General features: G+C 39.2%; 1 protein-coding gene and 1 pseudogene across 1 annotated transcript in view; one reads left to right on the top strand and one right to left on the bottom strand.

Annotated features, from left to right (window-relative positions):
* St8sia1 (ST8 alpha-N-acetyl-neuraminide alpha-2,8-sialyltransferase 1) overlaps window positions 1-24,060 on the top strand; it is a 126,339-nt gene that overhangs the window by 22,128 nt on the left and 80,151 nt on the right. Inside the window, 1 exon segment of the mRNA XM_047551318.1 lies at window positions 18,128-18,272. Coding sequence (XP_047407274.1) covers window positions 18,128-18,272 — 145 coding nt within the window.
* LOC124983768 (60S ribosomal protein L7-like) lies at window positions 4,435-5,231 on the bottom strand (annotated as a pseudogene).

Below are 24,060 nucleotides of genomic sequence, written 5' to 3'. Positions count from 1 at the left end.
AAAATTTCTGAGTAAAATTTTTTAGATTTGTGCATTAAAAAGAATATTGTATATTTAGTTGAGTCAAGCTTTGAACTTGATCATAATGACTACTCTGGTGTTTTTTTAGGAATTTAAATAATGAAATATTTTTACAAATTTGTTGTTTTGTTTTCATTTCCGAATGCCCTTACTTGGTTGGCACACCAAATGCAAATATAATTTGCCATTTGGTTAATCCAGTAATGACAAAGTAATTTATATTTACCAATGAGAACAGTAGCAATTGAAAATCATAGCCAGTTCTCCACAACATTGATGATGCACCGATAAAACATGCCTTTTCTGACAACTGTGGGGATTTCAAAACTGCATGTGTTCCTGCACAAAGGAAGCATTGTTCTATTGCCAAGTGTTGCATGTAAGCCAGGCTTCTTTGTAGAATGTGAATGAGAATCCTTAGTGAACTAAAAATGTGATAATTTTAGTATTTGACTAATAAATTTTCGAAATTCACATAGCAGATTATTAGGAGGTGGTCCCATCACAAATATAAATCATAGTCTATGGAGAGATGTGCTGTTCACCTATTAGAAGATCCTAGGAAGTCTTTTTCTGTTTCCATCGCCTTATGTCCTATTACTAGGAACCTCTTGACCAAGTATCCTGACCAAAAGTGACCCCGGAAAAGGAATCAGGAGGGGAAATTTTTAAAGTTGGTTTGTTTGTATTTAGAGGAGGAGGAGGAAGATCTTATTCATATTAACCATTTACCTTTGAAATAAGACACTACAATTCATGGAGAATTTCATGCACTCATCTTGATTTTGATTTAAGTACCTAAGGATCATGGTAGGTGGGGTGAATGCCAGTATCAGCATTTACAAAGAAGCATCAGAGAAATAAAAGTGAAGTTGCCCTGTATTATACTTGCAAATTCCTCACCCTTTTGAAGGTCACCCTCTTCCTTTTCATCTATGGTATAAAATATAAATTTCTTAGCCAGACACATAAATAAAGCCCTTCATCATTGGGTCCCTGCTTACATGCTGAATTTAATCTCCTATGTAAACAATTGCATATTTATTTGCCGTTCGTATTCTGCCTCCCAATAACACAAAGCACTGGTGGCTGTTAATGCATCACACTCAGACTTTTGAAATTTAGGAATTTAATCAATGGGAAAATCGTCAAATAAATGTATAAATGGCCAGTGTTAATGATTTGTATTTTGGAAGTAAATAAATGATAAGATACTACTGTTTAATTAATAACTATATATTAACATTGTTAACATTCTGTATATAAAAACATCAAAAAATAGAAAAAAGGTAGAAAGGAGGGGTTGGGGTGTAGTTTAGTGGTATAGCATGTACTTGGTATGTGTGAGGCCCTGGGGCTCAGTCCTCAGCAACAACAACGACAAAGAGATGATCTTAGAATAAAGAGATTAAAATGAAATGTGAACACTTCACTCAGTGCTTGCATTTCTCTCATTTTGCCAGAGACTCTTGAAAAAACAGTTGAAGACTACCACTGCCTGTGGTGTTGGGGACTTCGTGCCCCTGCACGTGATGCTTCCTCCATCAGAAATTCTCTGCTTTTTCCATGCTCCTAACCTTTTGCCTCCCTGAATGAGTCTCCTTTGTCCTTGGATTCTGTTTGCAGCTTGACCTGGGAAGTTCTTCTCTCTCCTCCAGTTGCTCTTGCTCCCTCCCCCCCCCTCCAGTTGCCCTTGCAGGTGGCAATCTGTGCATCCTCAAGGGCTGATGATGACGGGGATGGGGTTGTAGATTAGCTTCTCTGTTTTGCCCTAGGATCAGGGGAGTCTTGAAAATGGAGACTGCATCTTATCCACCTTCATTCCCAAAGCTTAGCACACACTCTTTGGCACACCCACGGTGCCTAATAAATATTTAGTAGATGGATGAACAAATGAGTGAGTGATTACCTGGGTCCCCTTCGTGTCCTCTGTCTGTGTCTCTGCATCTTCTGTGACCCCTGGTTTCAAGCCCAAAGGATTTGTTCAAGCAAACACTAACACTCATTGAATTGAATTAATTTATGGGTTTTGACCTCATCAGTTCTTCTATTTTTCTTTGCTGAGGAAAACTAATTATGTTCTCCATTATCAGAGTGTCTGGGAACAGTCTGCAGCTGCTGTCTGAAATGCTTCCATGGCTGTAATGCCTCTGTCAGCTCTTCTGGTCAGCTCGTGTTTTTCTTTAGTCTGTTCATTTTGGGTTACCGTGTTGATTATCGCATTTTTATGGGAAGAGAAATGTGAGACATGTTCTGAAGTGAGTCCGGAAGAGATTCAGCAGTTTCTGAAGGTTGACCTTTCTAAATCCACAGGCACTTATGATGCTTTACCTTTTTGTTGTTATTGTGCCTTTAAAAAAAAAAAAAATTCTTTTTTCTAAATTTTTATCAGAAAGCATAGGCCCAGCCCTCTTGTTTTGGATCAAGTATCTAGACAATAGGAGTTACTGGGTGAGACACCTTCCCAGCCCACAAGATGCCTGGGCTAGTTAAGTCACTTACTTGCTCAGTCACAGAGGGATGGCCTCTACTTTCCTCACACACTTGGACTGAACATAAGAGACTTGCTGAGAACTCCGCTTCTAGGTTGGGCAGCCACTGAAGGCCTGGGTTTCAATCCACTTTGGGTTTATGCCTTATTTCTCCTCTTCTTGAAATTTTCCCTTCCTTCGACTTGCAGAGGGTTCTCTTTTGTTATGAAAACAACCCATTTATAAGTTAGGATAGCAATAACCACAAGTATTTATGACCACTTCCCATATCCTAAGGATCTCTGTACAGCTTACTTATGATCCTTTTATTTATAAGTCAGCTAATTTTTGTCCCCAATTTATAAATGAGAAAACTGGAAACCAGAAGACTGAGTGATGTGGCTAAACCCCTAGAGTAAGTGGCTGAGTGGAAGCCCAAGACCAGGGAAGCCTCTGTTCTTTCCACTGCACTCTGCTGGCTACCTCATCTGTAACCTGGATCACAGCTATGTAGCTTTGTGCTGCTGCTCAACTCATGAAAAGAGAAATAGAAATATCTAACTTGCATGATTGTTCTGAGAACAATAAATGACTAATGCATGGGAAAGGACCTGGCGTAGTATCTTATGTCTAGTAAGAACTGAATCTTTTTCTTAATTTCTTCTTTTCCCTCTGGGTTCTCCTTTTTCCACTGGCCCAATCCCACCCTCCAACTTTAGACACATCTTGATTGTGCATCCTAGGTCGGTTCTCCCCTGCATCTCTTTTGGAGATATTATGGGCCCTTTCAGCACAGGTTTGAGGAATGTGGTTGTGATTCAGTCCTTGTTGCAATTAGAGTAAGAAACACTGAGAAGGGAGGTTTGTAGTTTGGGACAGACTACACTGAGGGGATGGGAGAAAGAAGGGCTATTTTGTTAGGGAAGAGAGGGAGCAATGGGAGGAGGACAGGTAGGATGGGGTTCTGACTGTATGTCCAGGGCTGAAGGGCTTGGGCAGCAAGGTCAGATGCGAGAGTGGGCAGGATGAGCAAGAAGTGAGGAAGGGTCATGTGATTGACTATTGGGATGTCTGTGAAGACCTTGGAGGAGGCAATTTCAGTAAAGTCGGAATGGAGGCAAGGAAACAGGATGGTGTGCAAAGTGGCAATGAGTGTTTTGAGACGTTTAGTCTGCAAAAATTCTCAGATTTTGTCGCATCTTAAGAAGGTGGCCTATTTGAGGGAATTTTCTTTAATTAGGAAAAAAATAAGTACTTTCTTTATTTTATGGGCAGACGTTAGGATCTAGTTAAAAGGAGATTTTAGAAGATGCCAGAGAGCTGGAATAATCGAATGGTGAGTGTACGTCAAATTTGAAAAAGCCTGAGAGTTTAACAAGATTACAGGGAGAAAAATCTTAATGGTGTTTTTCTATATGGTTGTATTTTCTTTAACTATTAATTTCTTTTTAAACCTCTTCTGTATTTTCTATAATGTGCCCCTTCTTTTCTTCCTTCTTCCTGTTCTTACCCTCTCTCCCTCTTCTTTCTTTCTTTCCCTCTCTCCCTCTTCTTTCTTTCTTTCCCTCTCTCTCTTCCTTCCTTTTTCTTTCTTCCTTTCCCTTCCCTTCCCCTTCCCTTCCCTTTCCCTTCCCTTTCCCTTCCCTTCCCTTCCCCTTCCCTTTCCCTTCCCTTCCCTTCCCTTCCCTTCCCTTCCTTTCCTTCCGTATTGGGGATTGAATAAAGGGGTGCTCTAACCTTGAGCCAAATCTTCACTCCTGTTAGTTTTGACTCTGAGATAGGGCCTCACTAAGTTGATTAGGACCTCACCAAGTTGATTAGGAACTGGCTAAGTTGCCCAGGCTGGCCTTGAACTTGGTGATCCTCCTACTTCAGCCTACCAAGTGACTGGGATTATGGGCATGGGCCACTGTGCTCACCACTATTTCATTTTTTTTTTTTGTTTACATTGAGAGCAGGTACTGTTTTATTAACTGACCAGATTACAAAAATATGATGGTAGATACCTTAGTTCATTCTTCTAATAAGTCTGTTGATCTGGTCTTCCCTGTTGCCAGCATCTCTGCCTTCTACAAAATGGGTGGTCTTTTTCTTCATTCCACCTCTTGGAGAAGATAATTTGAAGGGCCACAGGAAGTTATTTGCCTCTTTGAAGCGTTTTCCAACAGTGTAGATCTCATGAATCAGATCCTCCATGCAGACGATGCTATATTTACCAAGAGATCATGCAATCAAAGCGTTATCCGTCAAGGCAATTCGTTTCTTATTGATTTTGCCATAGCCACGCTTGTAGATGAGTTCACTCACTGACTTCAGGTTTGGGTACCCCCATGCAATCCTCAGCATGTTAATTGAAGCCTTGTTGAGCTTTACAAAGGTGCCATTGAAGATCTGGCGAAGGCGAAGAAGTTGTAACACCTTACGAACCTTTGGGCTCACACCATTGATACCCCTGATCCTGATGACAAATGCCAGTTTGGGTTCTGCAGGTACATAGAAGTTGCCAGCTTTTCTTGCCATTCTAGCCATTCGAATCTCTGTTCTGTACATCTGTCTATATTCCTTGTGGTAATGCTTGGCTTTTTCATAAATAAGCTTCCTCCTTGCCTTTCGAAGCATCTTTTGGGCAAACTTCTTCCTCAGGCGCTTTATCTTCAACTCTGCATAATTCCTTCACTTTTTCTTAAGGGTTTCTGGCACAGCAGGGACCTTCTTTTTCTTCTCTTCAGCAACCTCCATGGTTCCAGCCAGAAAAAGAGGACTATTTCATTTTAAAATAACTCATAACAGTTAATCAGATTTAAAATGATGAAGTAATAAGAGTTCATGGAACCAAAATGGTGTAGAAACATATAAGATAAAAATTAAAACTTCCCACATGCCCCTATATATTATTTCTATTTCTTTAAGTCAGTTATCATTAAAAAAATTTCCATGGTTGCCTTTCAGCAATTTTTTTATACTCATATGTTTTGAAATCGGAAAACATGAAAAATCATATTGGAGAGAAGTTAAAAGAAGTGAAAAGTTGAAAAGTATAGTACCATCTGGCTTCTGGTTTTCAGCTCCCTCTTGAAAGACTAATAAAATGAACAGAGTACAGGTAGGCATCAGCTTGCAAGAATGAAGACGATGGAAGAGGAGATAACAGCAGACAAAAGAGTCAACAAAATCTTAGGAGATGAAAAGTGGATGGCCCAGTGATATCTGAACAGTACAGAAATCTACAACTCGAGTGCCAGCAGCAAGAGAACCAGTCAGAAGGAAGTCAGCCCAGGCTGCAGAATTCTCAAGACTCCCCACTAAAGAGGTCAAGCGCTGATGACACTAAAATTAGAAGGCGGCCACTTCTGCAAGGACCAGGGAGTTGTTGCGCTTCCTCTCTGGGGAACTCCTGGAGGTGAGGTAGACTCACCACCCGGAGAGAGGCATCAGCGGGAACAGGAATCAAGTAGTGAAGAGGGAGACCTCGGTCCCCCTTTTCACAGGGACTGGGCTTAACCTTATCAGAAATCCGGAGGGTTCCTTTCTGGGGGAACTGACTAGTCTAAGTGAAAAGACAGGGCCCTGATGTCTGAGGGTCCTGGTCAGATGGAGAGGTGGCGTCCCAGCTGGATCATCCTTGATGAAGCCCAGGTGTAAGAGCCTCATTCAGCTGTTTAGTGCCTCATTCTTAAATGTCAACAGAAGGTTGTAGAAAGCCTCTCATATGAAGCACAGAGACCAAACAAACCAATAGGAAAAAAGACAGAAAATAGGCAAAGCAGGAAGCAGAAGAATAGGTAACAAAGGATACAGTTATGGCCCCTCTAAAGAAAGTAGACTGCATTCACAGAAGTTAGGAACCATCCGAAAACAGCCTTTCAACACTAAAGAAAGAATTTGTTATTAAAAATGGGATAGTGGGATTAAGAATATGAATGGATCTATTTGCAAAGTAATGCTAGGAAATCACTGCCCCAAAAGTAGGAATGAAAAAAATGAAAACGAAAAAAAAAAAAAAAAATCCCAACCAAAAAACATGCGAAGTTTGGATAATAGGAATTCCAGAAGAGAAATATAAAAGAAAGGGAGGACAGAAGTTATTAAAGGAATTAAAAAAGATCATTTCCAGAGCTGAAGGATCTTTTTCCTGGTGGCAAGGGTCCACATTAGCAGGTGCTGCTGTCCCCAACCCTCCAAAGGGCAGATTCACAGTGGCCTTGAACATAAGGGACACACTGTCATCAGCAGTGCTTATGCCATCTGCTCCTTAAGTTTTTTAGTAACGCAGTGGGTTGGGTGGGGCGTAGCTCAGTAAGGCCCTGTGTGTGAACCCTGATCCTGCAAATAAATAAATAAATAAGTGATATAACAGATATTTACTGTAATGCCCTACCATTACCCTGAGTTATCATTGGATTAATACATAGCTGTGTTTTTAGCAGTAAATGCAAATATTCCTGTGCTTCTCTGATATACGCAGTGTCAATGTCTAAGTGCCGAGTAAATCACTGTAAGTTTATATGGACTCTAGTTTTTAACCTCCGCTTATCTCATTGACAAACTAAAAAAAAAAAAAAAAATCCATTTCATCTATTATTTTCCTTTGCTCTTGCCAGTTGTTTCTTTATTCTCTCATTGTCAAATGATTCATTCCATCTACACTTAAAATATCTTTTATATTCTCTATGCTTTCCATAAAAAAAATCATTTCTGCTTTTGTTTGTAGTACGAAGCCTACGCTTCTCCTGAACTACTGCTGTCAACTTTCTCAATACCTCTGCACTCTTCTATCAGGAGGGGATCAGTGATAGTCAGAAAACAATTCAAAATTACGTACAGAAGTAGTGAACATAGCAACATCGTGAGGGATGATGGATGGGTGAGATGAAAATGCCTGCCGTGCTATTTTCACAGTAGGTTGGTGGCGAGTTGAGTGGACACACTTGACCTGGAGAATAGCTTTATTCACATCTATGAGTTTATAGGGTGGAAGTTTAAAAATAATTACTTTTATGCAGTGTGAATAGCTGACTGCTTATGATTTGACTTCATCCAGAGAAAGAATATAAAAGCTCTTACCTTCTGCGAGAAAATTCAGCTAACATCCCTTTTTTTCTCTTAAATACCCGGTCCTTTAACTACACAGTTAATGGGAGCTGGATGACAGTCTTTAAAGTTTGGTGACAAGCTGAAATGCTGCTATTCTGTGCTGAGTAAAGAGAGACCCATGTGTTTTAGACAAGCAGGTGGCATAGTTAATATTCTGTAAAGAAAATTGAGAATCCCTGACTTGTGTTTATACAGGATTCTATTCTGTGAAAATGGGTCATAGCACAAAGCCAAATTTTTTCTCAGAAAATAATTTTGAATCTTACTCATGGAAATACCAGAAATGTGTGCCATGAATCATGAAGAAGATAATTATGCTCTGGAAATTTCAGGACAAGTGCTACTGTCAGGTTCTGCATCTAGTGGGCAATAGAGCTGGGCTGAGCCACCCAATAAAAAACCCCACCTCCCTGGTCACCTGAGTGCTTGCTGTTCCAGATTCCTAGCTTAGAAAAGTCTGTGTAACTTGGCAGATTCATTTTGGTATTTCTCTCTCTCTTCATTCTTCTTCCTTGCCTCTCACCAACTTCTGCCTATCTTTCACAGAAATTATCTCAGACCCAGGCATCATTAGAACCATAAACAAAGTGTTTCTGAGTGGAGTTCTTATATTTAATGGAGCCATGGATTCTGTATTCACAGATCCAACCAATGGTGAATCATAAATACTCAGCAAAAAATCAAGTCTGTACTTTTAAAAGGTGCAGAGCTTTGCCTTGTCATTATTCCCTGAACAATACAGTAACAACTATTTGCATGTATTTATATTATGTATTTATATTGTATTAGATATTATAAGTAATCTGGAGATGATTTAAAGAATTCAGGAGAAGGTGCATAGGTTATATGCAAATATTATGCCATTTTTATATATGGGACTTGAGCATCTGCCAATTTCAGTATTCATGGGGGGATTGTGGAACTAACTTCCAGTGGATACCTGAGGATGACTGTACATAATGTCTCGCTCCCCCAGTGTAGTACATGAACATTATGGACCATGATTAGGTAGGTCATCTCTCCTGCATCCCCCCCTGCTGTGTAAACTTGTACATTTGAGAAGCAGTTAAATTGGAAATCAGTGTCTACAGTTTGGAGAAGGAACCACCAGGGCACAGTCCAGTGGAGTGTGGTGGTTTACTTGTGGGCTGGTGGTGTGATCTGGGTTGTTCTCACAGTAACTACTGAACTATCTCTCTGGGCAAATACACCTGCCCTGTCCCTATGTTGCCCAGCCCTCCAAACCTGAGTTTGAAGATTCAGATCACTGAAAACATACTCCAGATTTGTTGTACATCCACTTAGTTGTTGTGTCATGATGCTGTTGACAGGCTAACAGAAATAATTTTATTTGTGAAGATTAAAAATATATAACAAGAAAAATTTCTTTGTCTTTTAAACTCCTCCATTTTCCAAAGGAGGGAGAAAAATCCCCAAAAACGTTCATATGATGGAGTTTCTCAGACCTAAGTATGTTGTTAAATGTTCACAAAGGGAATACAAAACAAGAGTCTACTAGAGGGAAGTTGCTCTGAATAAGAGAGAGATACGAAGGAGAGAGGATGGGCTTGGGGGCTGGTTAGAGGAGGTGGTGGAATTGTGTACAGGGGAAAGACAGGTACTCATTGGGAGGTTTTGTGAAATTTCTGCAGCATCAGTGACCCCACCCTCTCCATTATAACTTCAGTTAAATCCACGTGTCTTTCTGTGATTGTGGAGTTGGAATAACTCTTGAGGGTCTGTGGATGATGCCAAGAAAGGTTGGGGGTGAGGGCAGATTCTTCTCTCACACAGCCCTGGGCACAGCCAGGCATGAGCCTCCCTGACACACCCTTTCTGTCCTCACTTGGTTTGCATTTCTCTGGTTCTTTGGTGGCCTTTGATCACATCAGGCACACTCCTCACAGCTTCTGCACTTACCATTGTACTACCTGGCAGGCTCTCAAGAGGGGCCAGAATATGTACCCCAGACGATGCTGCTTTGACATGAGAATTACTTCCAGCCAAAGGCACTTGAAAAACAGCAGATGCAAGATGGGAACATTCTCATCTTCCCCTTTTCTTCATGAAAACAGGAGATAAAAATTCCCATGTGAAAGATGCCCTCCCTAGCCAGGAGAAAAGAAGCCTTCTGTGATGGGGACCCACAGCTGAGAGAATTCTGTACAAAACAGATCTTGTTACAATAATTCTTATGTTTGCCCTGGCCTCCATACATAATTAAGTTACTTTTGCAAATATCCTGGTTTTGTTCAACCTAATACAAAAGCATGTAGGCTTTGCCATTTCTTTGGGTCTTTATTTCCTTATGAGAGCATCCATAGGACATAAGACTTACATTATGTAAATTTGTATACTTTTCTTCTGTTAATCTATCTTATGATTTATTCTCAGACCCAGCCAGGATTCTAAGAAGAAAGAGGAGGAGTTTGGACTCTTTCACACCCTCCTCTCTGATATTCACATGACTTACTTCCTTGCCTCCTTTTGATTTTCACTCAAATGTCACTTGTCCAGTGAGGAGTTAATTAGCCCATGTTGTTGAAAATTGTACCCTTCCCAACTCACCCATGTAACTTATTTATCTTGTTTGTCTGGCTCCTTCATTCACTAAGAGGGCATGGTGTGTCCCTCCCCCCTGGTTTATGGAGCATTCTGCCCATTGTGCCTAGAACGGCACTAGGCACATAGAAGTTGCTCAATATATATTTGTTGATTTAATGAACAAATGAATGAATGAATGAGCAAGTGTTGTGCAAAGGAGCCCACTCACCTCTGGCTCCCAAAAGAGCAGATAGGTGATTCTCAGAGGATAATAGTAGGATCTTTCTAAATATATAGACTTGTAAGCATAAAGAGAAAGACAAAATAAGCCCACACTGAAATCCTTCTTAGCAAAATTTTTATATCATTTAATTCAAATAATCATGTATGCTTATTAAACAAATTGCAAAATAAATATGTATTAGGGGAAACAGATCATCCTTGAGATATTTGTGTTCCAAAAGTTTCTCCTTTCAATTGCTCTGGCTGTTCTAAGGAATTGTTAACTACGTGTGGCACTAATTTACTTTCTTTGGAATACTTCATTGTGTAATCGTTTCTAATGTGAAGAATAAAATACTTCTCAATAATACAAGATTACTTGCTGTCTTAAGCAGTAGATAAGAGTTATTTTTTTCTCTGTTGTTTGTAGTTCTGTGAAATTATCCAGATGATTAATCATTGAAAATACTTTCTATTGTATCTGTATAAGTTATTTTAAGCAACAAGCCAATGAAAGTATTTCTCCTCCAAACAATTCAAGAGATTTTTACAGAAAAATAAGATGAAAACAAATACCTATACTATCTTGAGTATGTACTTTGCATCTCTTGGGTTAAGTGCAAGAAGTTGTGGGGGCCACGTTGTGGGCAGCCGGTTTTATCCTTGTTGAGAGATGTGCTTTTATCACTTGCTTCTACTCTCTTGCCAGGGACTTGGCTCTGCACCTGATTCTTAAGGCTGACGTTAGAATCTTCCTAGCCATATACACTAGTGATCATAAGAAGGAAGACTAATGTTCATTGAAATTCTTCAGTACAACTTCTGCCAGTCCTTACTAGATCCCATAGGGTCTGGGCCCTTAGTCAAGAGTGACTCTTGGTTTATATTTATTTTCATTGCAGTGGTAGGGACTGAACCCAGGGCATCATGCTAGGCAAGTGCTCTGCCACTGAGCTGCACCCCAAACTCTGAGTCTTGACTGTTAAACTTGCTTCAAAATTGATGATTTAAGACAAAGATTTCATTAAATCAAGGGAAAATAGCTTTATGACCACCTGAACACTATCTTCCATAATCTCTGTGAAATCTATCACAGAGTTATTTAGAATAAACTTTTCTGATTTTTCTGTAGTTCCCCAGATTCTCCACTTAAAGACTTCTTTCATTGGATGTCACCTCTTCAGCTTCTACCTTAATGGGGTGGATATATAATTTATCACTTAAATAGGGGCATGTTTGGGAATAGAGGAGGAACTCTCAATAATTATGCCAAGTTACGAACTAGGATTGTGTGAGATAAGCAGAGTTGGACAGTTAATCTCCAATAATCAAGAAGAAGAATGAAATGAAATACTTAGTGAGACCATCTAATATGCTAAGTATTCTATACATTTTATCTCAATTACAAAACTGTTCTCTAATGGTGAGACTTTGAGCACTTTCAGGAATGAATTCGAGGCACTGCGGCATTAACCTGAGGAGACAACATATGGTAGTTTTAAAAGGAGTTTTAGGAACTCAGCTCAGGACAGTTTACAATAAAGGCTATTGCTTTAACTATCTGAAGAGATGCATTTATACATGTTTTGGCCAAAAGCCAAATATTAAATCAGTAATTGACCAAAGTCAAATATCACTAGAATAGAAAAAACTTTCAGGAGAGAGTATTAAATTTGAAAGCTTCTCAAACATTTAAAAAGTCAAATTTGAAGTTTGACATCCTGGTGAAGGAAAAATAATCTGTTAGCTGGTAGATGGTTCCTGTGGTCCTAGCTACCTCTCTGCAATCCTAGAGACAGGTATATTTCAATTGAACTAATGTTTAGTGCACAGTATAACCCCAATCCACTACTCAACAAATCTCAAAAGTCCTGGATCTTCTACTACTGAAGATGTTTGCCAGTCTACAGCAATTATTTTGCCATTGTTAGTTTTAGTTTCCATAGACAAAAATGATAAGGAATTTACTTAAATTTGAATTTTGATTGGTAAGACCAAAATGTACATTGAGTCCTCTTGTTTCGCCAACATTGTCTTTTTTGTTCCCATTTGTTAGCTATTTTTATCCACTCAGTATTTATTCAGTACCTTTTAAGTGGGTGCATTGCTTTGCAAGAGATGAGGAGACAGTGAACGGAAGACAAAGGTCCTTTCCCTCATGGGGTTTGTGGTCTGGGACTCAGGGAGTGTTCTGGTTTAGACAGGCAGTATCCCCCAAAAGCTCCTGTGAGAGTTAATGTAAGAATGTTCAGTGGTGAAATGGTTGGGTTTTGAGAGCCTTAACCTAATCCTAATCCTAATACATTGATATGGCTTAACTGGGTGGTAACTGAAGGCAGATAGGGTGTGGTTGGAGGAGATTGGTCACTGGGGGCTTGCCTTGGGGTTTATATATTTTTCCTGCGAATGGGACTCCATCTCTGCTTCCTATTTAATATCCAGAGCTGTATTCCTTCATCACACCCTTCTGCCATGATGTTCTCCCTCATCTTGAGCACAGAGAGCAATGGAGTTGGCTGTCTGTGGACTGAGACCTCTGAAACTGCGAGCCCCAAATAAACTTTTTCTCCTCTCTTGTACATGTCAGGTTTTTTGGTAATGGTAATGAAAATGTTGACTAAAACAGGAAGACAATAATAAGACTACAAGTTAAATAGTGTTCAAGTAGAGCTTGGTGCCACAGATAAGAATAAAGCAGGAGAGAGAAATATGAGAAATTCTTCATTGTGATGGATCAAAGATGATTATCCATCAATGTCAGAGATCAGTATTCAAAGATGTTGTTTTTCAAGTTTTTATTTCTCAGAGCACTTTTGGGGAGCAAATTTGACATTTAATCATTAAGTCTTCTTAAGAAGATATGAAGAATTCCTGCCTAGGACTTTCTCCCTCAATAATTATTTTTCTAATTGAAGTTAAATAACTGCAAAATTAAATCTAGCTCTTGAAGTTTAATGATTTGAATGCTGGTATGTCAAATGATTCTACAAAGATTTAAATTTTCGTTTGATCTCAACTGTTTTTCTCTATGTTGCCATTTACATTTTATTGATGTTTGGTGGTAGAAAGATGATGAGGTTATCTTCCAAACACACTCTTGGTATTTCTTTTATTCCTGACTGCTATACTCCTATGTAGTCAATAATTTTTCATAATTTTTGTACATAAAATTAACAAGTTTCTTAATAAGGTTACTGTAGCACTCTCTTCTTGCAATATTAAATATGCATTTCTACATCACTCAACTGATAGAATTTCAAGATGTAAAGCACATGAAGAGATTTTCAGTTCGTTTCCTTCTAGGCTGCTTATTGGGATTTTGAGTTGCAAGTTCAGGCACAAACAGTAGATTCTGATGATGCCGCCTGTTTGAGCCGCTCACTTGGGTGCCCTGCTTAGATGTGACGGCAGTGTGCATGCTCACACAATCATCCATTGCATGCGTGTTCAGGAATGCCAGAAATGGCATTGGCTTGGATGTTTGTCTACCTGAATATTCAGCCTTCCAAAACCTGAGTCTAAAACTGAAGTGTAGCAGCAGATCCTGGTCAAATACTGAAAACAAGGCAGAACTCTTATTCACTCCTACTGTCTCAAACTCAATCATTCCTTGGAAGAAGCCCAATAGTGTCAGTCATTGGAGTGGCAGCCTGCCAACCTTCTTCATGTCTGGAGACATGTCTGGAGACCAAAGTGCTGAATGTGGCATCTGCAAGAGTCTCAACAAGGCCCATGCTGACACTAGGCAATATGAACCAGGTGGTTGGAGTCTTACCTTTATTTACCTGTTGAGTTTCTCCAAAATCTTGGTCTTACTGGACTGTTGGTCCAAAAAGCAGATGAGGACCTTGTGGCTAAATTGAACTGTGTGGCTTCCATTAGGAGGGATGAGACCTGGTAGGGTTTTAGCAAGTGACTCTCAAGCTTCCTAAGTATTTATCCTCCCGGTACAACAAAGCTTCAAGAGGCGTTACTGCTGTGGAAGCTGGAATTCATGTAATAAAAAGCATTTAGGTTCTAATTCCTGTACTTGGTTCACACTCAAACTTCTCAATCGATGATTTAGAAGTAGAAACTTGAATAGAATTCCTTTTGCTTTTTTCTTTTGGTTACCAGGGAATGAACTCAGGGCCTCTCAGCCACTGAGCCACATCCCCAGCCATATTTTGTATTTTATTTAGAGACAGGGTCTCACTGAGTTGCTTAGTACCTCGCTTTTGCTGAGGCTGGCTTTGAACTCATGATCCTCCTGCCTCAGCCTCCTGAACTGCTGGGATTACAGGTATGTACCACTGCACCTGGCCTCCTTTTCCTTCTTTAACCCCGTGGTTTTTGTCTACCACAAAATAGAAGTAGATATTATGTACCATCAACACAAAACATGAGAAAGGGAGTAGGAACCAAATTTGCCCCAAATTCTCGAAGCTGGTATATTTTTTCCTCAAAATTTAAGTTGGATGGTGGGTGATGTGTATTACAGTCTCAATATTTGTATTGTGTGTTCTGATGATTTTATTGGGATTGCATCTTATTTTCTTATGCCTCTGTGGCAGCTTTCCTGTCTGAAATCACTTGCCTCCTCTGTCATCCTGCCATTCCTCCCAGACTGCAAATCTCAGAGAGGAAACTTCCTGGAACTTTAATGTCCTCTTTCCAAGCAACCACAATACCAGCCCACATCTCCACTGTGCCTTCTTGAACATATGAGCAGTAACTTTCCTGTTGGTTGCTTTTCCTCTTTTTAAAAAATAAATATTATCATATTATTTACCACATGATATTATGGGATACATACAGAAAAAAGTGGTTACCATAGTGAAGCAGGTTAGCATATCTGTCATTTTATAGTTACTTTTACTTGAAATAAGAGCAGCTAAAATCTACTTAACAAAATCCTAACACATTATAGTTTTGGTACCTGTGATCCTCATATTGTATGTTATATCACTAAACTTGTTCATCCTAAACTTGTTCATCCTACACATCTACTATTTTTTATTCTTTGAGCTACGTTTCCCCAATTTTTTCCTTTTTCCCCAACCCCCCGCTTATGATAATCACTGATTCATTCTCTTTCCCCTTCGCCCCAGACTCCACATATACATGACATCATGCAATATTTGTCTTTCTGTGTTTGACTTATTTTATTTAAAATATCCTCTAGGTCCATCCATGTGGCACATTGAAAGTTCTCTTTCTTTTTTAAGGCTGAATTATATTCCAATTTCTTTCTTCATTCATCCATTGACAGGCATTTGGTTTGTTTCTGTATCTCAGCTATTGTGAACAATGCTGCAGCAAATGTAGGTGTCTGGGTGAGGTGGTGATTCTATCTCCTTTGGGTGTGAACCCAGAAGAGGGATTGCTGTGTTGTTGGGTAGGTTTATTTTTAATTACTTCAGAAACCTCCATACTGGTTTCCTTAATGGCTGCACTGATCTACATTACCCCCAACAGTGTACAAGAGTTCCCTTTTCTCTACACTTTCTCTAGCATGTGCTGACTTTTGCTTTTTTGGTGATAGCTATCCTCACAGTGTCTCATGGTGGTTTCATTTTGTATTTCCCTGATGACAAATCATGTTGATCACCTTCTCATACACTTATTAGTTATTTTTATGTCTTTGGAGAAATATTTGTTCAGTCCTTTGCCCATTTTTAAATCAGGTTATGGATTTTCCTCTATTGTAAGAATTCAGTATAAATTTTGGATTTTAAAAAGTTTTTAATTTGTTCTTTTTGGTTATGCATGACTGTAGGATGTATTTTAACATTTTATACATACATGGAGTAGAATTTCCCATACTTGTAGTTGTATACGATGTGGAGTTATACTGGTGTATTCATATATGAACGTAGGAAAGTTATGTCCATTTCATTATACCATCTTTTCTATTCCCATTCCCTTCCCTTCCCTTCATTCCCCTTTGACTAATCCAGTGAACTTCTATTCTTCCCTCCTTTGTTCCTTATTGTGTGTTAGTATCTACACATCAGAGAGAACAGCCTTTGGTTTTGGGGGATTGACTTTTTTCACTTAGCATGATAGTCTCCAGTTCCATCCATTTACCAGAAAATGGCAGAGTTTCATTCTTCTTTATGGTTGAGCAATATTCCAGTGAAATCTTGGGTTTTAATCCTGTGTTAGATATGTGCTTTGCAAATATTTTCCTCACTCTGTAGATTGCTTTTAATTTTGTTGATTATTTCGTTTGCTGCGCAGAAGCTTTTGGGTTTGACGTAGTTCCATTTATTTATTTTTGCTTTTGTAGCCTAAGCTTGGTTTTCCCGTTCTTAATCATGTTCTCTGAAGGCAGGTCTGATTTTTTTTTATCCCTAGAACCTAGCACAATGTTAGACAAGACAGTAAATTCATTCTTCTTTCTTCTGCAATGACTTACTGCTGGTACTACTAACACGAGTGTGGATTTTGATGCTGCTGCTACGGCCAGTATGGCTGCTGAGCTAGTCTGGGGACTTTAAGGCATGAGGAATGAGCATGCAGATTTTCACATTGTGGCCCATTTCAGCCATCCTCCTTAGATGAGCATAACAGGAGGAAGATGGGTAGGCATTCCGTGTGAGAAAGAATTGGGAATTGTATAATAGAAAAACTGTCTTGCAAATAGCAATACAGGTATTACGGATTTACTGTAGCTTTTGGATTAAAAAAATATGTTTATGCATGTGACACTTTCCATTTTTAATTGAGTATTTAATTTCACCCGCTAAAGGAATGATTGCCCTGAGCATGGTGATAGTGGAGGAAGTGTGAACTTGAGTCCACATCATCTAATACACATTTTATTAATAATTAAGAAAAGATTTATTAACCTAATGAACTTGAGCAAGTCTGTCATCCTTGTTAGTTTCTTTTTTCTTTTTTTGAGAATGCAAAGAAGAAACAAATGTGATTTGTAAGCTGCCAGGTACTAGGCAAAGTTAGATGTTACTATATGTCTGTGATAAATTTTTCTTCTAAATCTCCTGTAGCACTTTGTGCTGACCAGCCAGTTTCAATTGGTCTGGAGGTAAGAGCTATACAGCCCGGTTGGAAGTAATACCTGACATGAGGTAAAATGATCTGGGAATGAAGCTATGCCCTACCTCTTTATTGGTTATATGACCCAAGATCTCCAGATCCAGGGTTACTATGAAAATTAAGTAGAAAATGTCTGTGAAGTCACCTGGTGCACGACAAGTATGTGGCCAATGATTGCTTCCAGAGCATTCCTTCAGGATGGAGACAGGGAGAGGTTCTGAGCAGGCAGCATGCAGCATGCAGAGAGGAGAAAGCTGAGACTCAGGCCTGGGAGACCCAGCTCTATGTTCTGCCCATGTGGCCTGAGTAAGTCCTGAAACACCCCCTCACTGAACTTGACCACAAGACTATTAAATCAGGGTACAGGTGCATTCCTGCTGCAGCTGAATAGCTCAGCATTCAATGAAGTTAGCTCTCCAAGTCTTCTGGACCTGACTGTTGGAATCAATCAATAAATCTTAATGATTATTTTTGCCTTTAGGCATATTTCAGCTGCACCTGAGAGTGGATTTTTTTTTCTTCAACTCTTTTTTTTTTTATGGGGAAATATTCCAGTCATGCCTTCTGATGGCTGACAGAGTGAATTAATAGTAGTCTAATCACTGTGGAGACGCTGATGCTTCTGTGAGTTGCCGCTGAGGTGAGGCTGCACGTCTCTGTGGGAATGACAAGTGAATGAATCTGCTGCTCACTTAACCTGCTGTTCTTTTTTCTCTCTCTGTTTTCTCTCCTAGGAAACAAATGGAAGACTGCTGTGACCCCGCCCATCTCTTTGCTATGACTAAAATGAATTCCCCCATGGGGAAGAGCATGTGGTATGATGGGGAATTTTTATACTCATTCACCATTGACAACTCAACATATTCTCTCTTCCCCCAGGTTAGTATAGAGGTGGGTTTTTTTTTTTTTTTTTTTTTTTTTTTTTTTTTCATTTTGACAGTTTCTCACAGTTCTTGAAATCATAGGAAATTTTCCCTAACTCACTGGATCTTCTTTTCGTCTTCTTTGTCCTCATTTTAATTTTGAATGTTTTTCCTTATATTTGTCTTTTGTGTATGTGTATGTCAAGATCTCATGTTTTGATGCAAGGATGGAAGGAAGATAGCATAGAGCAGGAGAGTTACAGTTTTCCTAGCTCTTTAGATTTGAGTCAAATGAAACTGAAGGCAGCAAGCAGAGACTGGTCAGGGAATTGTGGAATTCCAGTGTTCCGAGGTTGGCCTTGGAATGGTCGTGAGGATTTGTGATACTGGAATAAAACGTTTTCTTAGGACTGCTGTTGCTTTCAGGGAATGGGGACCATATGGTGAGATGCTTGCTTCTCAGAACTCTTAAATGGTTAACCCCGTGGTTAGATAACTGCTATGAAGTGGAGGAGTGGTGGGTACAGAGAGAAAGAATTCATTCTGACCACTTTTGAAGTGGTTTAAATCAAGCTTTGCTTATTTAATATTTTTCTTCTTGGCTTCTTGAGCATTGAAATAAAATGCTTTACTAGAATATGTCTAGGCAGCAAGTATGGGGATGGGGGGAGTAAATCTTCATTCTAGGAAACCGTAATTTCAGGGAGAGAGGATCTTAGGGTGAAATTGCCACTAGGGAGAAATTGGGAAGCCAATCTTGGCCTTCCTCGGTCTTCTAGTCACTCTTGGTTTGGTCAGATCCCACAGAAAGGATTCATGGTCAGACGGGAAAGTGGCACTGAGCTTCCATGCTCTTTATAAGTGAAGAGCCAACGAGTTATGGAAGAGGGATCGTATATATTTGAGGCACAGGTTCTAACTGCCACAGTTCCTACAAAACAAGCACAGTCTCTACAAAACAGCCCATACTTTCTTGCTCATCCTTAGGTGTGTTAGTATAATTGAATTGAGTGTGTGTAGTGATATATTTTTAAAACTAGCAAATGAAAATTTTAATAATTGCCATTATTTGTGCACTTTCTCTCTCTCCTTTATTCACTTGCTCTTAGGAGACTTTCTAACGTCAAAGGAAATGACTAAGAGCCATAAAACGTGGAACTGAATCTTGCCTCCACCCCTTGCTAATTAAATGCCTTGAATAAGTCACCTAACTCTTCTGAGACTCAGCTCTCTTCATCTCTAAGATAGATAGAGCTGCACCTGTTCTATCTATTCACAGGGTAGTGGCGAGGACCAGTTTAGATAATGCTTGTCAATGTACTTTGTAAACTACAAAGCATTATATAAATGTTGGTATTAATGTTGTACTGGTTCACGAGGTACATCCTGAGACTGAGGAATGAAGAATATGTTTATTTTTATCAGGGTTTAGGCAAGGTTTGGAAATCTCCCTAGGTATTTTTAAAAATATTTTTTAGTTGTAGATAGACATAATAACTTTATTTATTTATTTTTTATGGGGTGCTGTGGTTCAAACCCAGAGCTTCACTTGTGCTAGGCAAGTGCTCTACCACTGAGCCACAACCCCAGTCCCTCCTTAGGTATTTTTGACAGAAAGATATTTCACATAAGGGATGAGGGTACTTAAAAAAAACCATTGGAAGAATGGAGAAGGAAGAATCAAGAAGTGGCTCCTAGAATTATTGAGTTCAAAAATTTGCTATAATAACTGTGGTCTAGGAATTAGGATGCTCTAACTTGCCATTGCCATGGTCACAATTGCCTCTAAGGGAAATAGGGCTTCACTTCTCTTCCTTCTTCCAAATCTCCTTTGAGGGCATCTAATGGGTAAAGATTAATTTATATCCAAAACACTAGATGTACTGAATCCTAAAAAGGCAGTTTTTGACTACCATGCTTCAGCAGGAAGCTGGAAAGAGGGTGGAATAGAGTTTGAGCAAGCCGATCCACAGTATCTTCCATCTACAAAGACGGATAGCAACTGGCAATGAAATGAAGCAGAGATAAGAAAACGATCTTCTTTAACAAGGAGAAAAATGTTAAAAGAATTTCAAAAGAGGCTCTCTATAAATGAGGGCTTTCAGTTATACCAACTGATTTTTTATTTTATACCAGAAAATAGACTTGAAGAAAAGGGATGATTAAAGAACTATAAACTAGCCTCCCATCTTATCTGTCAGTTGCTGCAGCAGCAGCATGGTAGGAAACATTTCCTTTTCAAAGTGTGTGCAAATGAATTCTGTGCCTCTTTGTGCCTGGTGCAAGACCAAAGAACCATCCCTGAATAATAAAGGAAAATGCTTTTTTTCCTTAGGAACCAGTAGTCATTACATCATTCCGTGTGTGCACAGTCATTACAAGAGGCTGAACTAATTTAGTGAATAGATTTTTTAAAGTTACATATGTATTTTTCTGCTGAGATTCTGAAATGACTAATTTACAGAAATTCTGGAAAAGCAATTGCATCACAAAAATGATGATGTGTTTCTCCCATGCCCTTATTCATTATTATGTGTTAGTGAGATGCTTTTAGTTTGTTAAAAGCTAACTAAGTTTCCAGCTGATTGATACATCTCATTCATATTCCCTGTGGGAAGAAAGGAGACTGTGCAGCTTCTGCGGAAATCAGGTGAGTGGGTGAAGTGCAGAGTTTGGGTGTGAACAAAGCATCCCCCCTTTTCCTGAGGTTCAGCAAAATAATGCCAGATCACTCATTCTACAACTCAGATTATGCACCAGTGCCCTGGGCTTTTCCATTAAGTGTTCAATATATGTCAGCCATCATTATTGTTGTTGTTATTCTTTTGCATACTTTCACCCATCATTTTTGTTGTTGTTGTTGCCAAGATGCAATTGAAGAAGAAAGGTACTTTTTACATTGTGGAATGTGAACAGGTCCTGCTCCGGGCTGTATATCCTCAGCAGGCTCTGGAGTACTTTGGGATGTCACACTGAAGCTCTATTATTACAAGTAGTTAGTTGCTTTTTGTTTGGACCTCCTGCAACTTCCTATAGCTTCATTATTAAGTGTATGTACATATTACAACTTTCTGAAAGTCCTTCTCTGCTGATCTCAGTACCACCTTATGAGCCTTTAAGGAACAAGATTTTCATTTTTGGGCCAGTGCAGTGCTGCTCACCTAATATCAATATTCATTTCCATCTACTCATCTTTGCCAAGGGTTCCCTGTGTAGGTCCCATTTGGGCTGGAACACTGCAGTGTATTTGCATGAGTATAGGAGACCAAGCTGGATTTTTTTGTGCAACTGTATCAATAGCTCTATCAATGTATTTTGGTGAAATATTTGTTGAATATTACTAAGTGTGAAGGGCTATTTTTAACTTTCACATAGAATTTTTAAAAATAGGCACTTTGAATGTACATGTGCATGCAAGTATGTGTTTGGAGAGTACCACATCCCCTGGGTTAGGACTGATTTTTTCCTGTGTGACCAAGGAATGTCCCTTTTAAGTCTACACGGTCCAGGGTTTGCAGGAATTATTGAATAAAGTCTAGTTTGGCCTCAAATACATTGCTCAGGAAGTGCATAAGTTTCCTTGGAAATGAGCAAGGAATGTTAGAAACCACATCTGTACTGATATAATCTGAAAAAATATTCCTTTGGGTGTAGTAAAAACATGGTTGGCTTACCATTCTCTAGCATTGTGCTGCACTGTCATGTGATGGGATCACAAACTGACCAGTTATGTCTCCTCGGAATCCTCACCCAAGGCCAAATGTAAAGAATATCAGAACAGCCAGTAATGCACCCCTCAGAGACACTCATTTGCTGCTCCGTAGGTTGGCCATAGGGTCCCTGTCATGTTCCCCTGACCCTGGCCCTGACACTTCCTTGACCTCTGGGAAACCCAGAAGGACATTTTGAAGTAGTTTGTCAAAGTGGCTTTGTTAAAATGAAAACACAGGTTTCCCCTTCTACACAAATGTGCTTAGTAGAACCTTCCGGACTCCTGGATATTTCAGAGTTTCTCAGCAATTTTTTTTTCTCCTAGTAAAATTTGGATCCTCCTATATAATAACAACATTATTGTAATCATTTTTCCAAACACATGCCTTTTCAACTGGAAGGAAACTAAGGGACTAATGTTTGGTGGGCATAGATCTTTGTCAGGCTTATGTTAGGTGATGTTGTTAGCCTTGCTCTTGCTGCTTTATGACAGAAGCCTGAGGCTGTCATGGGGGCTTAACCACATAAGTGCTTATTTATCTCAGGCAATAAGGAATTACAGGGTGGTTATTCAGGGTGGGATCTGGTTACACAGTGCCATCAACTCCCAAGCCCTTGTCTTCCTACTCATCCATCCTTAGCCAGTGGCCAAGGAAATGCTCACTAGGGATCCAGGATTCCTCAAAAGAAGGAAGAGATAGAAGAGCAAATCCTGACAGACTCCTGTTTATGTGTCATTGGTCAGGACAGTTTCAAGGGCATGCCTAGCTGCAGGAGAAGCTAGGAAATTTAGTATTTGAACTCTAGGAAAATGCACTGCATTTGCCAACCTATACCGTCTGCCTCAGTTTCTTCACGTGGTATCTCACTCTGTCCTTAAAGCAACTCTGTGTGGTTGTTATTGCTTCCTTATGGATGAACTGAAGACTGAGAGGGGTGAAATACCTTATTACAGGTTCCAGGTGGGTGGAAGAGCTGGGATGTGAAACCTGACATGATTTCAAAGGTTCTATTTTTCATTGTCTTATTTATTTCTTGAAATGACATGAGTTCTATTGGCATAGTTGATCATTCTTATCACTCAGTCACTTGAAATCATTTTATGGATATTTTACTTCTTTTATAAGTATACCCTTAGAAGAAATAGATTACTTTCTTTTGCATTTATTTGGAGGGGAATACAGACCACAGATATGCAGGTTATAGGATCCCTTAAAATACTGTAGTCTCCTTTTGCCTTTGAACTCCCCACTAGCCCACATTCAAAGGAGAAATAAGAGCAGTTATATTATTTTGATTTTTATAAAGGAGAAATCCAGCTTCTTAGATGGAAGCAAAATTATCTTTTGCACTTTGGTTCTTTATTGTAGGAATCAAAATCATGATTCTACTACCACTGAATAATTCAGATAATTTACCCTGTTGATTTTGGCTGAATGCCAACATTAGAGAACCGTGCAGAAAATGGAGTCTAAAGATCTGAGTTCTGTGCTTGCTTTTTTTTGATGATGTTTGTGACCCTAGACAAGTTACACAACCATTACCTCCTAAATTTTATAATTTGTAAACTGGGATGACTAATACCAGGTCTTCATATTTCAGTATTATTTTCAGAAACAAAATTAAAATGAGATTATGGGTATAATAGTGCTTTGTAATGTATGCTCTGAATAAGCACATGATAATATTATCACTCTTATTGTCTGTCTAAGAATTTATGGACTTTAGCATTTCCTTGACATTTTGGTAATGCCAGGAACCGATGGAGGAAAATAAAAACACCACCAACAAAGGGGTGAAATCAATTCTCTAGGAGAGTGAAAAGAAATAAATCTGTTGAGTCTGGGATTTAGGGAAATGCCAAGTAGTAATGGAGAATGCTATAGACCCTGCCAATTATAAAGTTGTGTCATTATATTTGGATAGTAATTATGATAAATGAAAAGTATAATATGAAATAAATTATTAATTTCCAGCGGAGTAAGCTCATATTTGTGAACAGAGGATTACTATGCACTGTTCTTCAAACTGCTCTGTAACTGAGAAGATGAGGAGAGAGAATCATCCTAGGACTTCCAAGTATCTCTTATCCT

Source organism: Sciurus carolinensis, chromosome 4 (genome assembly GCF_902686445.1).
Source record: "Sciurus carolinensis chromosome 4, mSciCar1.2, whole genome shotgun sequence".
NCBI classification, from domain to species: domain Eukaryota; kingdom Metazoa; phylum Chordata; class Mammalia; order Rodentia; family Sciuridae; genus Sciurus; species Sciurus carolinensis.
The sequence above is the reverse complement of the archived record's forward strand: the minus strand, read 5'-3'. Positions and strand labels throughout refer to the sequence as shown.